General features: G+C 27.7%; 2 protein-coding genes across 2 annotated transcripts; one reads left to right on the forward strand and one right to left on the reverse strand.

Moving 5' to 3' along the window:
- Window positions 1–395: 395 nt before the first annotated feature.
- On the forward strand, window positions 396–3,373 carry LOAG_02416 (hypothetical protein; the record flags this gene model as incomplete). Its single annotated transcript, XM_003137954.1, has 5 exons — window positions 396–503; window positions 834–1,040; window positions 1,342–1,498; window positions 2,552–2,725; window positions 3,213–3,373. The coding sequence occupies 5 exons, from the start codon at window positions 396–398 to the stop codon at window positions 3,371–3,373; spliced, it is 807 nt and encodes a 268-aa protein (XP_003138002.1).
- A 1,536-nt stretch (window positions 3,374–4,909) lies between these two features.
- LOAG_16653 (hypothetical protein) lies at window positions 4,910–6,470 on the reverse strand. The gene is made up of 3 exons (XM_020449300.1): window positions 6,370–6,470; window positions 5,418–5,531; window positions 4,910–5,297 (listed from the first exon to the last, which is right to left on the reverse strand). The coding sequence occupies exons 1-3, from the start codon at window positions 6,444–6,446 to the stop codon at window positions 5,264–5,266; spliced, it is 225 nt and encodes a 74-aa protein (XP_020307218.1). The 5' UTR covers window positions 6,447–6,470; the 3' UTR covers window positions 4,910–5,263.
- Between the last annotated feature and the right edge of the window lie 8,692 nt (window positions 6,471–15,162).

Raw genomic sequence — 15,162 nt, forward strand, 5'->3', positions numbered from 1 at the left:
ATATATATATATATATATATATATATATATATATATATATATATATATATATATATATATATATACTAAGCATGAAATATTTTGCAAGAAACTCTTTTACTTTTAATTATTTCTCTTTTTAAAAATTAGAATGTAACTTTCTTTCTTTAATGATTTTTATATAGATTTAATTGATTTTATAAATTTCGATTTCTATGTTTTTCATCTTAAATATTTTTCTATCGATTATATGTCTCGTCAAATTTTTTTTTAAAAAATTTCTCCATTTTTCAATTATTATTTTTCTTTAGTGATGTGCACAATTCTATTCAAGTTTAATAATGTGGACAGCTAACTTTGGTCATCCAATCTATGATTAAATGTAAATAGTATACTATAACTGTAACCTGAAGTAAATGGATCAAGTTTGGCTTGTATTACTACTTCAGCTACCATTCCTGAAGCCGATTTCCATCCGGAGGAAATGTCCGTCATGTATCCGTTACAGACAATTTGAGCAGAAGGTATCCATCTTTTTTAATGAGAAATGATACATAAAATTTGGATTCCTCAATCGCCATAATGAAATTTAAGTTTCCTTGCTGGTATAGTATGGCCGGAAGGGTTTCAAATTTCTTTATATGCTGAAAATTTTTTTCGTTCTTGTCCACAACTTATTAGATTTGAAAAGTCTAAAAAGTCCAAATTGCAATTTTTTCATAATCGATTTATGCAAATATAACGTAAAAGTGACGTGAAAATTTCATGTTACGTGTTCGTTATAAGTAATGGTTATTTTCAAATTTATTTATGAAATATTTTAAATTAAAATGAAATTATAATTTCAATTACAGACGATTGAACAATGTCCGTGCGTGAAACCGCCTGGTAGTAATGAATGCTTATCATATGATAATCGCCTGCAAGCTGCTAATATTGACGAAGCCTTGCACACATTTCCGGATCTATCCAGCATGGCAGAAAATGCACTACCGCTAGTACCGGACGAGAGTAATATCATGATGAAATCCTTTTCGGAATTTTCGCTTTCACAAAAAACGGTAGCAAAATAAATTTTGGTATTATTATTATGCAATATACAGCAAGAGAAAGAGAGTGAACTTGATCTACACATTTGGTGAGATACGTGATTAAAGGTAGCATTATTGATTGACTGGATAATTAATAATAATTAGTATTAAATGGTTTACTTTGCTCAATTTGTTGTATCATTTTTTCTCACTTTCCTTTTACCAAATGAAATTATTTTTAATTATATTATTTCAGGCGTTATGATAGAATAAAGAAGGTTGTTTAGAGTGCGTTGAATGATTAACGGATTAAATTTAAATGAAATTTCAGACCTATAAAACTCCGAAGATGTATAAATGCGATGGAAAAGAATGTCAATCGTGCAAACTTCTAATCATTAATGCATTCCTCCGAGCAAGTGATAATGATTTCCCGACAGATAGCAGTACTGTTACTGAACTGCCTAGTGATACCGATGAATCATTGTGTATGAAAAATCGGTCTATACCGCGAAATGCAGTGAATTTTCATCTGTTCAACAAATTAAATATGATCAAAAGTTTTTAAAAAGAAAAAGGAGAGAGAAAAGAAAAACAATGCGCTGTATAATCAATCACATCAATCAGGAACAATCAATTAATCAATGATATTAGTTGATTAATTAAGAAAGTTTTTTGGATGGCTTATAAAAACATTTATTAAATTCTACAATTAATGCTTTTTTTCCTACAAAATTTCAGTTAATTTTGAAGATCACTTCAAATGTGAAAAGTTGTTCTTTTTTTGAAAACTTACTAAAGATCGACAAATCATTCATAAAAAAGTAATTGGAATATGTTGACAGATTAATGAAGGAATCGAGAATGCTACTATAATTAAAGAACTGCCAACTCATATGGAAGAGTTCATTAGTATGTTGAGGCCAAAAACACGAAAACGAAGGAATTGGAAAGAATCGAAGCAAAAATGCAAGTAATTTATTAATAATTAACAAATAATTTCCCTTTCTTTTTACCCTAGGGGGGAATACTTTTCTTTTATGTTAATTATCTGAGGTTTTTTTTTTTTTTCTTCTCTAAATGACTACTTTAGTTATCAGGCAGAAAGTAAGAGAATGATGGAATGATGAGCTTCTCTGAGAGATTGCCTTTGTAAAAGTTCTATTTTTGGTTAATAATTATCATATCATAGCATTTAATTTAACAAAATGAATTAATTACTGCTTAAAAAGACGTATCAATTTAATAGTATATGCTTGATAAAACCAAATAATTGGGACACTTAATCGGAAGTACAAAACAGCAATCGAATATTATTGTCATTGCAGCTTTTTTCTAGTCTTAATTCGTTTTATTTTTGCATTATTTCAAATATTGAATAATTTTTGTATGAAATTATGCAATAATAGAAAAAAATTGATGTTTTTTCACTTGAAGAAAATTTGATGAAATTTTGAAATACAAAAAAATTCATTTAGTTTTATAATATTTAATTGATATTAGTGAAGTGAGATTGTTTCATTTTTTTTTTTTAATTGTAGTGTTGGGTGTACCAATAACGATCAACTGTAATTATAAAAAGGGTGAGGAAATTGTACAAGGTTGGACCGGATTGTGTAATCTATGTTGGCAATGGAGAAAACTACCAGCTGATTATTTTCCGGTTTTGCTCAATGAAGTTTCTTGTGATACTAGTGATGAGGGATGTCTCTCAGGTCCCATATTTTTTTGCTTTTTGCTTTTTTTTTTTCTCCCAACAATATTCAATTATATGTGAAAAATAAGCGAGAAATTTTACAAATAGACAATTTAAAATTTAATCCTTTGAAATTCAGTCCGTTTTTTTGTTTATTAATTCATCTTTCGCTTTCTTTTCATATTTCATAAATTATTGATAACGTGATGTTAACCAGGAATTTAATTAACTCATAGTTGATTTTTTTTATTACTTTTACAAGAAATTTTGAAACAAAAAAAATTTTTGAAAAAAAAAGTTCCTTTTGAGTTAACAAGTTGGATTTAATAACTTGTCAAAGTTCAAATCTCGATAATCTAGAAAAATATAACAAGCTGTCATTGGTATGATTGATATTTCTCAATTTAAAATTCATTTAAGCTTAACTCTTGTCTTAATATTTATACATTCTTTCGATGTCCAAAAATGATTTCATCATTTTTTATCAACATTTATCAGAATTTCAGGTTTTGGTAACTGTCGCCCGGTAATGCGTAACATAAATGTTCTCCGCAATGCGGGAACACATAAATCTCCCCGATGGGTACAGGAGTCAATCAATACAATATCAGCTTGTGAATGTCAAGTGGAGATCGGAACTCCATTACATTCACTTGTTTTACGTTAAATTTTTTCATTTTTCATTTCTTTTTTTCTTTGATTTTTTGTTTGTCTATTAAATTTTGTATTTTTATTGAAAATTTTGTGAATGCACTTCTTGAACTCTAATTAAAACTTTCTTTAATTAAAAATTTTTGTTTTTTTTTTGCATTGATTTTAGATATTATTATCAAAATTGTATATGAATATAATTCTCCGATCATTACAATGCATGTTATCAATGTTTTACGACAAATGCTTTATATGGTAATTTAAATATAGTAAATAGCCATCCTTTGACTCTTGAATATGTTTGATTCATCTATTTGCTTTTAATCTATGAAATGAATTATAGTCAATATATTAGTTCATTGCGCTTATCATTTTTTAGTTTTTTTTGTTCCAACATGAGAATAATTTAAATTATGAAATATAAAACCTATTTGATAAAATCTTTTATATGTATATATTTTTAGTGATATCTAAGAGGGAACGCATAATTTGCTTGTCAACATTGTTTTAATTACTCCATTTCTATTGATATTTTATTTCTATCGTCTTTACTATTTTGCCGGTATATTTTACCTTTATGCTATCAAAATATCTGGACGATATTCAAGGTTAAAGATTTTTGAAAAAAATTGCTTGAATATGATTTCCATTGAAAATTTCATTTTTTTTTGAATTTTGATCTATTTATTAAATTTAAGATAATAAATCTTGAAGTAAGTAGTTTTATCCCCAAGGCGATAAAATTTGATTAATTAAAAGGAAAAAAATTCTGACATTTATTTTTTTAACATATATTTTGAAATGTAAAAAAAACGATACGCTTAAATTTTTTTTGCCATGGTCTGAATTTCCAATTTGATTTAAATATTTGAAACTGATTTCGGAATGCTGCTTGTCGTTATAAATTTCAATTGTTTTAATTTTAATTTTGTTTTCAAATTTTAATAGTTTCGAGGACAAAGAAATTACCAACTAGGATAAGAACTATTCAACAAAAATTTTCTCACACTCTGTGGTAATTACAGTTGTAATTACAAATTTTTAATTTCATAGTCGAAAATTAAACTTTCATTTTCACATTTTTTTGAAAGATTTATAACGATGAAATGACGCTTTTGTCATTTAATCGTTTGTGATAACTTTTTTAGGTTTTAAACTGAAAATATTGAATATCAGGAATTGGAGAGATAAGTAATTATTATGGCATAGAAGCAGTGAGGTTAAAAAACAGTGAAAAAATAGGGCCGTTTTTTAAATTTTCTTATCATAAATGTGCCAAAACTGTTGTAATCAATATTTGAAAAATTTATATCCGAAAAAAGAGAAATAAAGTAAATATTTTTTCTTTTATTTCAGCAAATTGCTTTGCAAAAAAAAAATTAGGCAATTAAGAAAAAAAAATTAGGCATTTAATATGGGATTTTACAAATTAAAAGATTAAATTTTTTATGTTTTATTCTACAAATAACACGAACATGTGTGTATATTCTATCTTTTGCGTAATTCAATTTAAATTTTCCAAAATCAATTCGTTAATTAAAATTCACATTGTCAAGTTTTTCTCATTTTATCATATTCCCATGTGACAGTTTCTTTTTTGTTAACAAGATGATTTGAAAACAAATAAGAAAGCTGAGGATGTCAGTCTTTAGTTTGTTGGCAAAACTTAAATTTAATTCAAATAGACTATTGAAGAAAAGAAACAAAAAAAGCAAAAAAGAATTTTGGTTATGTTTTTCACATCACAGTTTAAGCACAAAAATTATTTGAAATGGGGAAGGAAAGAGAGAAAGAAGGAAACTGATTCTTCCGAATTCTATCATATATACCGGATTTGATGACGGAATTGATTCAGGAAATTCGTCAAAATGTCGAATCTGTTTTGTTCTATTGTTGTTGTTATTCATTAATTCCTCAGTTCATTTTGAAAAATGTCCCATCTGTAAAAATTTAAATTTTGAAACGGAAATTATTAACAGATTTCGAATGATGCAAATAAATGAAATTGTATAAATCAAATTTCAAATAATTTCATAAAATTGCGAAAAAGAAGGAAGGACCTAGGATGAAATCCATTTTGGATAGTATCCGACATTTTCGATATATAAACATCATCGGGAATTGGAACTTGATCCTCATCACGAATCATGATTGGCCAACCGCTGATGATATAACTATGGAATAATTAAGTATATGATTAATTATATACTTCATTTTTCGTCTTCTCATGAGTTATTTGATACTTAATCGACCATAACGTAAAGCATCTTTACTTATTCATTTAGTTATTTCTTCATTTATTTGTTTAATTCTTTATCTGTTGCTGTTTGACACTTGAAAAATTCAATAAAATTTTTGATTCATTCATTCAATTCTGTTATTTAATGACATTGCAAATAGCGTGAAACAGCAAAATATTCAAATTTTTATGCAAATAACTTTTGTATGTAAATAAAACCATTAAAAGAATTCAAAGATACGACACAGTAAATGTGCGAAAAGTTATTATTTATCTGTTCTGATATAAAATTTTATAACGAATGTATGCGAAAAAAGATGTCTACAAATGCAGCAAGTATATAAGTAAATAAACAAAAAATTTAATAAATTGATAAAGATTTAATAAATTGATAAAAATTTAATAAATTGATATTGAACAAATAAATGAAGAAAAGAGGACTAAATGAATAAATAATAAATAAATGAGTAAACAAAATAAATAAATAAATAAATAGATAAACAAATAAATAAATAAATATACTCTAAGTCGTAAATGATATAAAAATGAACAATATAAATATAAATAATAAAAATATAAATGTCTTCCCATATTTGGCTTATTTTTTAGTACAACAATTTTTTCATACATTCGACATGAAAACAAAAAAGCGTTCGTTTACAAAATACTTTCTGTTAATTGGTCGACCTATTTTTGTGTTATTGCTGCAAAATCTTCATGATTTTCAAATTTGCGTAGACAATAAGCGAAGTATAATTAATTGATAAACTTACGGCCTGAAATGATAAGCCGATGATAACATTATTACCGCGCAAAGGACAGATAACTTTAACAGATGCGTGGCTCGCATTGCTGATAACTTATATTTCTGCAAAATTAATTATTTAATTTAATATTTAGTTTGCTAATTGAATTAATCGAATCAAACCGAATTGGATCATTAGTCTATTAAGCAGTATAGGTAAGAGCAAAAATAACTGAAAAATGATGATTGAATGATGAGTGAAAAAGTTGTTTAAGATTTTGTAATTCTTCGGTTTATTAAATAGGGTTTAATTGAAAATGGAATAAGTTCGAAAAAAAATCAGAAACCAATTTTAATCCTAACAGTGGATCAGTGATAAAACGAATAAGTGTCATTCACATTCCATGATAATTAGTTGACGAAACCCAAAGTTTTCCCTTTTTCCTCTATTTATTCAAGAACTGAGACAGCAATCAATACAGTTTTGGAAATATCCGAAAATATGGAATACATCGGGAAATATTTCATTATTGCTGGTGTTTGGTCAATGATAAACAGATAAGCACGTTGATGAGTGCAAAAAAAAAAAAGAAAAAGAAATTGTAAATCTCAATGTACGACTCAGTGAATTCAGATTAATTCGATTTTCAAGTAAAAGTCGATAAAACTAAATCCCCGATTTTGGTTAGCTATGGTTAGTTCAGTTAAATTTATTTCACATTATTCCTATAAGTATAACAGCAAATAATGCGACATCAAGGACTGGAACTGCAGCTGACTTTTCCGAATGGTTAAGGAAGTATGAAATATTAGAGATATTCGAATTTAATTAATTTAATTTCCTAACTGAGCAGTTAACAAATTGTCAATCACAAAATATCGAGCATATTTAAATGTTTTCCACCCAGTTTTTCTGTGATTTACAGTGAATTTTTTAAGAGAATGAAAAATTTACCATTGAAAATTAAAAGTTCTAAAAAAATATATTATCAAATATATATTAACATATTTGTTCATCGAGATAATTACATTTAAATGAACGATGCCTTATATGTTATTTTAATTGAATGAATTTTGAATTAATTAAAAAATGATTTGCAAATAGTAAAATGAATAAAAATATTGTAAAAACGAGAGAAAAGAAAATTATTTCGTACAAAATTGAGAAAGATTTGAATAAAAATCCATTAATAACAAATTTATATATTTGCTATTTCATTTGGAATTTGCAAGGAAGTGTTTAAAACTTTCAAACTTCACAACCATTATTAACATAAGCAAAATTACATATTTCAGTAAAAATTTTTGCTTTCCGTTTTTTTCTCTCAGAATTGCGAGTAAATAAAAGAAGGAATTTTTTTAGTTCAAAAAATGTTATTTATCAAATCTGATAAATTTTTTAAAATTTAAAAATAGCACTTTTTATACCGATGAAAGAAAAAAAGACATTATTTGACGAAATGAAGAGAGGCTGAATAAATTCCACAAAATATACAAATATGCAAAATGTAGAATGGAGAGAATGAAAAAGAATAATTCAAACCTTTAAAGTAATTGACAATTAATAGTGATATATAGATAAGGTATGTCTGTAATGTGTGTTATGTGTGTGTGTGTGTGTGTGTGTGTGTATGTGTGTGTATGTGCGTGTGTGTGTACGTGTGTGGTGTAATTAAGAAATATTCATTGTTTAATTAAGGAAAATATTTTGCTAAATGCTATAGAAGAAATTGAACTGTCAAAAACGAACTTGGGATGTGGATTTTTCGTCCTTTTATCATTACTATCATCATATCATATTTCTGATAGGGATGAGCATTTGATAATACAATATTTCACAATATGTTATTCGACATAGTCTTTCTAAATGATATTGCCATCCATCCGGTACGGTATATTTGATACGGTATTACTATGATATATATAACATAATATTACCAGGCATCTCATATGATACTACAAGGTATGGTTTTACGAGCTACCTGATATGGTATTTTTGATATGGTCCTACCAATGTGATATTCCTTATACGGTATTTTTAATATGGTATCACTAAGCATCTGATATATTACTTTTTAAAACAGTTTCACCAACTACTCCATAAGATTCTACCAATATTTCCAGTAAGATGTTACTAATAATAATACAGAATCGGATTATCACATCCGGTAAGTTTAATTATAACAGCCGAAAGCATAGAAAAAAGAAAAAGGAAATTACTGAATTATTTCATAAGGTTACAGCTTATGTGAATTACATGAATAATAAATAAATTAATAAATCCACCAGAAAATTTTGCGCATATTATTTTCTTGTCTTTTTTCCATATGGCTGAAATGAATAAGCTTCAACATATCCATTAAATATCTGCCTATCTATCTATCTATCTATCTATCTACCCATCAATCAGTCAATCTATCTATCTCCTGATCAGTCTACTTATATATTTATCTATCGACCAGTCTATCTATCCAAAAAAAAACAATTATCATACAATCCTATCAAACCTCAAGATTCTTTTTAATGCTTAAATGCCGAAAAGTCTTGGACAAATTTTTCATTTCCATCTCCAATCTTTTCATCTTCCACAGACTCTTCTTTCTTTTTCATCCTATCCATTTTTCCATTTCTTATTTACTTATTTTTACATTTTAAACATATGCTTTCCTTTCCCTGTCCCCTGTCCCCCGCCTCTCACGTCTTACTCTTTCAAATCAGTCAATTTTTGATCATCCCTTTTATCATATCTTTTTCGCTTCAATAGTTTCCTTTTCCCTCTTCTCCCTTCCGCTACTAAAATCAATGCACTTATACTGAAAGCTTTAGAATGATTGAGGCGCAATGGGGCAGCGCAACAAAGAAGAAGCGGGTAGAGTGAAGAAAAAAAGAATAAAATAAAATAAAAATAAGATTAGATGGGAAATTATTTGGACTCCCTTCTACTTGTTCATTATTTCTCCTCGTATGCCTTCTTCTCATTTCTACTTAATAGGCTTTTATTGATTATTTCAGAACTTTGCTTAAGCCTATAATCTATAAGGTTCTTATCGATTTTTTCCCCTTCTTTTTTACCATCACAAATAGCAATAACTACTACACCAACAATAACGATGAAACAACAATAGCAATAACAATAACAATAACAACAATAATGATTACATCAACAATAACAATGACAATAATAAGAGCAACAACGAATTCCATTTTTCCTTCATCTATTGATTCCACTTAAAGAATACTTCTGTCTTGTCTCTTTTCTTTTCCATTTCTTCATCTTTTGTCCTAGGCTTCCTCATTTACTCTTCTTTTAACTTCTTTCTATTTGCTTCCTTTTTATTGAAAATAACAACAAAATTGTGTGCCTTAATTTGCGAGCCTATCTAGAGTATGCCTTATTTGTCATAGTCATACTTCTACAACACCAAACATCACTTCTACTAATCGATTTTTTCAAAAAAGAAAAACAGATGGTTGAATTAACAAAACGTATGTCTTCAAAAAAAAAAAGTTGAATAAATCTGTTACGGAAAAAATGTTAATGATAATGATAATGATACTATTTCAAATATCCGATCATTTTGCAAATAAAATATCTAATCTTATTCATTCTATTCAATCGTATGGCAATCTTTTCCATTCTCAATTTCCCTTTCTCAAATATCATTTAGTAAAGGAAATTTTTAAAAAGTCCAATTTTTAGCAAAATGATTATCAAAAAAAAAAAAGAAAAAAAAGTCAAATAGATTGAATTAAAACTTTTTGGAAATATTTTATAAAAATTAAGGCAAAATGCGTACCATCTTTATGCACTAGCACTATTGTTAAAATATTTCTGTTTACGGAATGCTTTAATAGGAAAAAGGGAATTTAAAATTATTCAAAATCATTTCCAAATAATTAAACATTTGTTATTGTTAATGGTTTAATTTTTTGGTACAAACTTGAGTCAAATATCATTTGTTTATCAGTTCTATTTGAATGTATCATACTATCTGGTTTAAGTTCGGTAATAACTGGTACTTTCTAATTAATCCCGGTTTTAATATAATTAACCGATGGATACGGATATTGGAAACCGGTCGAAGTTTTGATGATATCATCCTTCTTCATCAATGAGATATAAACATTTACACATATTCCTTATTGTTCGTTCTATTTGTACATCGTTATAAATGATTGATATTTTTTAAAATCACTTCTATTTCACCCATAACCAATCAATTTATTAACTTGCAGTTTCTACTAATAATTTCAGTTTTACTCTTTGAAACAATTTCAAATTTTATTAACATATTTATTATGTTTATTGTGGTATATTTATTCAATTTCAACTTTTATTTCTCTTTCATTGTATTATTTTGTAGTGAAACAACAAATGATAATTTGAAAAGGATAAGAAAAACGAAAGGAATAAGAAATTCTATTTAAATGATAGCATAAACATAATATTATCATCAACCTCATCACTGTCATTCAATGGCAAATCTCATCTTTCTCAAATTTCATTATTGGAAAAATTGTTTACTTTTTAGGAAATTTTACGATTAAAAAATTAGCATTGACAGTGCATAGAGTCAAATGGTTAATACTAATTGCCTAATGCTAACGGAATTTTGTAAATATCAATAAATTTGAAAAATGTTGTTTAAAATGATTTTATTACTTCTACTTTTTGTTGCTTCATTATTATTATTAATATTTATACCTTCCAGACAAGTAAGTAAGCAACTAAGTAATTAAGTAAGTAAATAAGTAAGTAAGTGAACGGACGGAAAATTTTGTAAAACTTTTTAATAAGTTTTGTGAATTGTTTTAATGAAATTTTTAAACTGAAACATTTGGCAAGCTATCCACATTCTTCAATTCATTCGATATCTCTCTGTTTATTAACGCGCAAAGTTTTTTCATAGTTTTCACTTTCTCTTCATTTCCCTCCGCCCTTCTCACTTTCCCGTCTATCAGCGATTGATGGATGGGAAATGTTCAATTACACATTTCGTAACGTTTCTAAAATTTACTCTTCAAAATTTTTTCATCTCTTCATTCTTTGTCTTCAGTTATTTTGTGTACAGTCAATTATTGCAATTGCATATTTCCAAGCATTACGAAAGTTAATTCTAATCTTGTAATTAATCAAATATATAAATGAGTAATTAAACAAATTATTATTCAAGCAAGCTAATGCTAGAGAAAGTAAGGATTTAAAGGAATAATTGGATGACTAATTAAGATTCCATTAATCTTTGTACTTCTAATTTCGGCATAATAAACACAGAACGGTTTTTAAAAAAAAGTAAGAATAAATCAAATAGACATGATTTTTGATGTTTTCACGAATTATTTAATGAGAGAATAAAACTGAAGTAATTTACAAAAGGTTAACTCGTGTTAGTTTGTATAATGAGAAAAAGTTGAAGAAAAGAATTGCGCCAGATTTTACGCCATTATTCACCTCCACAAAACGAATAATTTGATAATTTGGAATTATTTTTTTCGAATTTATTATAATATTTTCCTATATACTTACATTCAGTTACATCTTCGTATTCTGAAAGGTTAATGGATTATATTAACTCTATTTGAAGTACTGAACAAATCATTTTTTAATATTAATTATTGGTTATATTCTTAAAAACGTTATTCCTGGATGTTCTATAGTTAAAATTTTTGGAAGAATATTTAAAGGATAGCTGTTGTTTTTGAAGTTAATTGCTTATGGTCTTGAAGTTAAATTTAATTAGTTACTGAAATAATTTAAATTAATTATTTCATTCAATTATTCATATAATTATTTCAAAGTTTTTCATAGAAAAAAGGAGAAGATGGCATTTGTTGGTTGTCAGCTACTAATCATTCAGTATGAAAGGTCAATTTATTAATTCTTTTTTTCTTTGTAAACTTTAAAAGACTCAAAAAAGTGATACGTATTCCTGTGATAAAAGCCAATTGTTTGTGATATGTACATTATGAGTAATCGATGGTGAAAAAGAGGAAAAGGGAAAGGAAAAGGAAAAGGAATAGAAGGAAGAAGTAATATTCAGATTACTCAATTATAATCGTATGGCAGGGATTACTTTCTATGGGTGATAGTGATGACTTATTCCTTGAACCTGCTTATCCCAATGGAGCGTATCAGCCAAAGTGTCACAGTGTCATATGATTGCATTAAATATCTCCACGAAAGATGTTGCATCTTAGTGATGTTAAACTTTTCCATAACAAAAAAAAAAAAAAAAAAAACATGAGTGCATTAGAAATGTATCATTCCCATAGAACTAGTAGTTTTGTACGATTTTGAACTACTAGTATTATGTTTTGTACGATTAGTTTCAACTGATAGTCTTGCATAGTTTGATTTTTTGAATTTGAAATTCAGAAAAGTTTCATTTTTCATTTTCAAACTTGTTAGAGACTACTTAAAGTGACTAATACATCGGAATAATTGATAACTATCATGTAGATTAGATCGAACATTTTGGAACTTGGAAAATGATGAGCATTAAATGACACGTTAGCTTGTGAAATGCTATCATAGGTCAATTTGTGCATATTATGTACGTATTGTCATTAGGAAACGTTATAGGTTAAGGGGTACGCGAAATGTTTCGTTATCATTTTGATGGCAGAACAATATAAAATTTAATTTCATCAAAATAACTCAGAGATTTTTCCCCCTTTTTCTTCTTAATTAAAATTTTGCAGGATGACAAATGATTAAGGGTGAAAATGGTAACTGTTTAGTATTTGGTAAAACTGGCACTAATTGATGTACGATTCATTTCAGATTCCTTTATTTCGTCATCGGTTTTATCAACAGAAACCGAAGAGTGAGAAATAACCTTTGCATACTGTCCTCTACACAGGCTGTTTCATGTCCGCCAATGCAGGTTGGGGGACAGGGGAAATTTTAAGGAAGGATGAGGAATGAGGAAGATGGCGGTAATCATCAGGAAAGCTGTCTGATTATTGTTAATCGGGATTTGATTTTAGAAAGGTTAGCAGCAGGCCATATTTGGTATTCCCTAGTTCTTATCTTTTCAGCATTTTAATTTACATAATAACCTGTCTAATTTTTTCTACTTATCGATTATTTCAAGTTTCCTTTAATTCAGATCTCTGGATTCTTCCTGAACATTGTGTTAAGTAGCAAGTGGAATGAGCAATCCAACTTGCTTTCATTTTACGGTTAATGATATTTGATTAATTAACACTTTATTTTGTACGTTGTGATACATCTTTGTACATATATATTGAGATGTCCATTATTGATGATGATATTTCTAAAGGTTTCTTTTATTTTTTTTTCACTCTCTATAAGTTTCAATTATTGTACGTCTACATCTATTGTTAGATGATGCGAATAATCAAATGGAAACATTGGTATGGCTTATGATAAATAGTTTGCGACGATTGTGTAAGCTATTCATTTTACATGGTTACATTCAGCATATAGTTTATGGATTGTAAATTATCCGGTATGCTGGCATACGTTATTTACACAATAGGGGATAGTTCACATTTGACTGAGAATAATGATCTAATGAATGCTATAGTGTTTTTATTCTTTTTTCATTAATTCTTTCATTATTTAACGTTATCCGTGTGATTCCATGCAACTACATAACTACTTGCACGTCATGGTGATTATCTGCTGCGCTCTTCGCGTGATTTCGCTTGATTAGCTTTTATATATCTTGAAAAGCCTTTAGCTTCTTTTTATTAGCTTTTCAATATTCAACTTTTCCAAGTATCACTGCTAAATGGTCAGTTTTCATCCAATATATACTCCGTCGCTTCCTTTTATTACTTACATTGGTATTAGAAATCTACTTGTTATCGTAAATTGTTAAATATTGAAGAAATGTCCGCAAAAGTGCATATCCTACTGCTACAACTTTTTCTGTAGAAACTGGGAAAAATTTATCGATTCTTTACCAAAAAGCTTACTCATTAGGATGCGAGGTTATGAGGATTTGTTGATGTGTATATATATGTATGTATGTACGTATGCATACATACATCTATGGATGTATATGTATATATGTAGTACGTGTGTTGTGTTTGCTTTACTTGGTGTTATTGAAATTAGGAGAAAGTAGAACTTATGGCATAGCATAGTGAAAGCTCACTAGAGTGTATTTTCAACTATTTCTTTCCCTAAAAGGGTAGTATTTTCCCAGTTTTTCTTTTCTTTGTTTTCACTCCATTGCTTATTGCAATTATCATTTGAGAAGAATGGACCAACTGGACGCGAAAATTTTAAGCAAACTTTTGTGAAATAATTAATTGACGAGGGTATGAACAAGCAGTAATTCTTTATCGATCAGTCAATAATCGAGAGAGGCAGTAAGTAATCAAAATGACTGTTCATTAGTCACATTAAACTACATTGCATATACTTGAAATATTTGTCAATATATAGAATTTCGTAACACTACTTTCAGTTTTCCACTTTGATTCCTTTGTCATCGATCTTTTTGGTTGACACCCTAATATTCTTAAGTTTGACAAAAGTTTTAAGTTAGCGATATCTTGAAATTTTTGGTATCTATCATAATGTCCGTATTTCTGGTACCCATCGTATCTTCATATGCTGGCCTTTTCGCGCTATTTTTAAATGCCATATTTCTGATGGAAGCTGTAAATGCTCTGAGGATCTTACCTTGTTGATTATCTTAACAATATATAAAATTGTTCGCTTTTCAATTTTCGAACAAGAAAAAACTTTTAAATGGCATGTTAATGTTATTTCCAAGTGGTCGATTTCTTATTCGCATCGTTTATATTTGATAAGATTTTTCGAAATTTCGTATTGCAACTA

The sequence above is a fragment of the Loa loa genome (assembly GCF_000183805.2).
Source record: "Loa loa unplaced genomic scaffold supercont3.11, whole genome shotgun sequence".
Classification (NCBI taxonomy): domain Eukaryota; kingdom Metazoa; phylum Nematoda; class Chromadorea; order Rhabditida; family Onchocercidae; genus Loa; species Loa loa.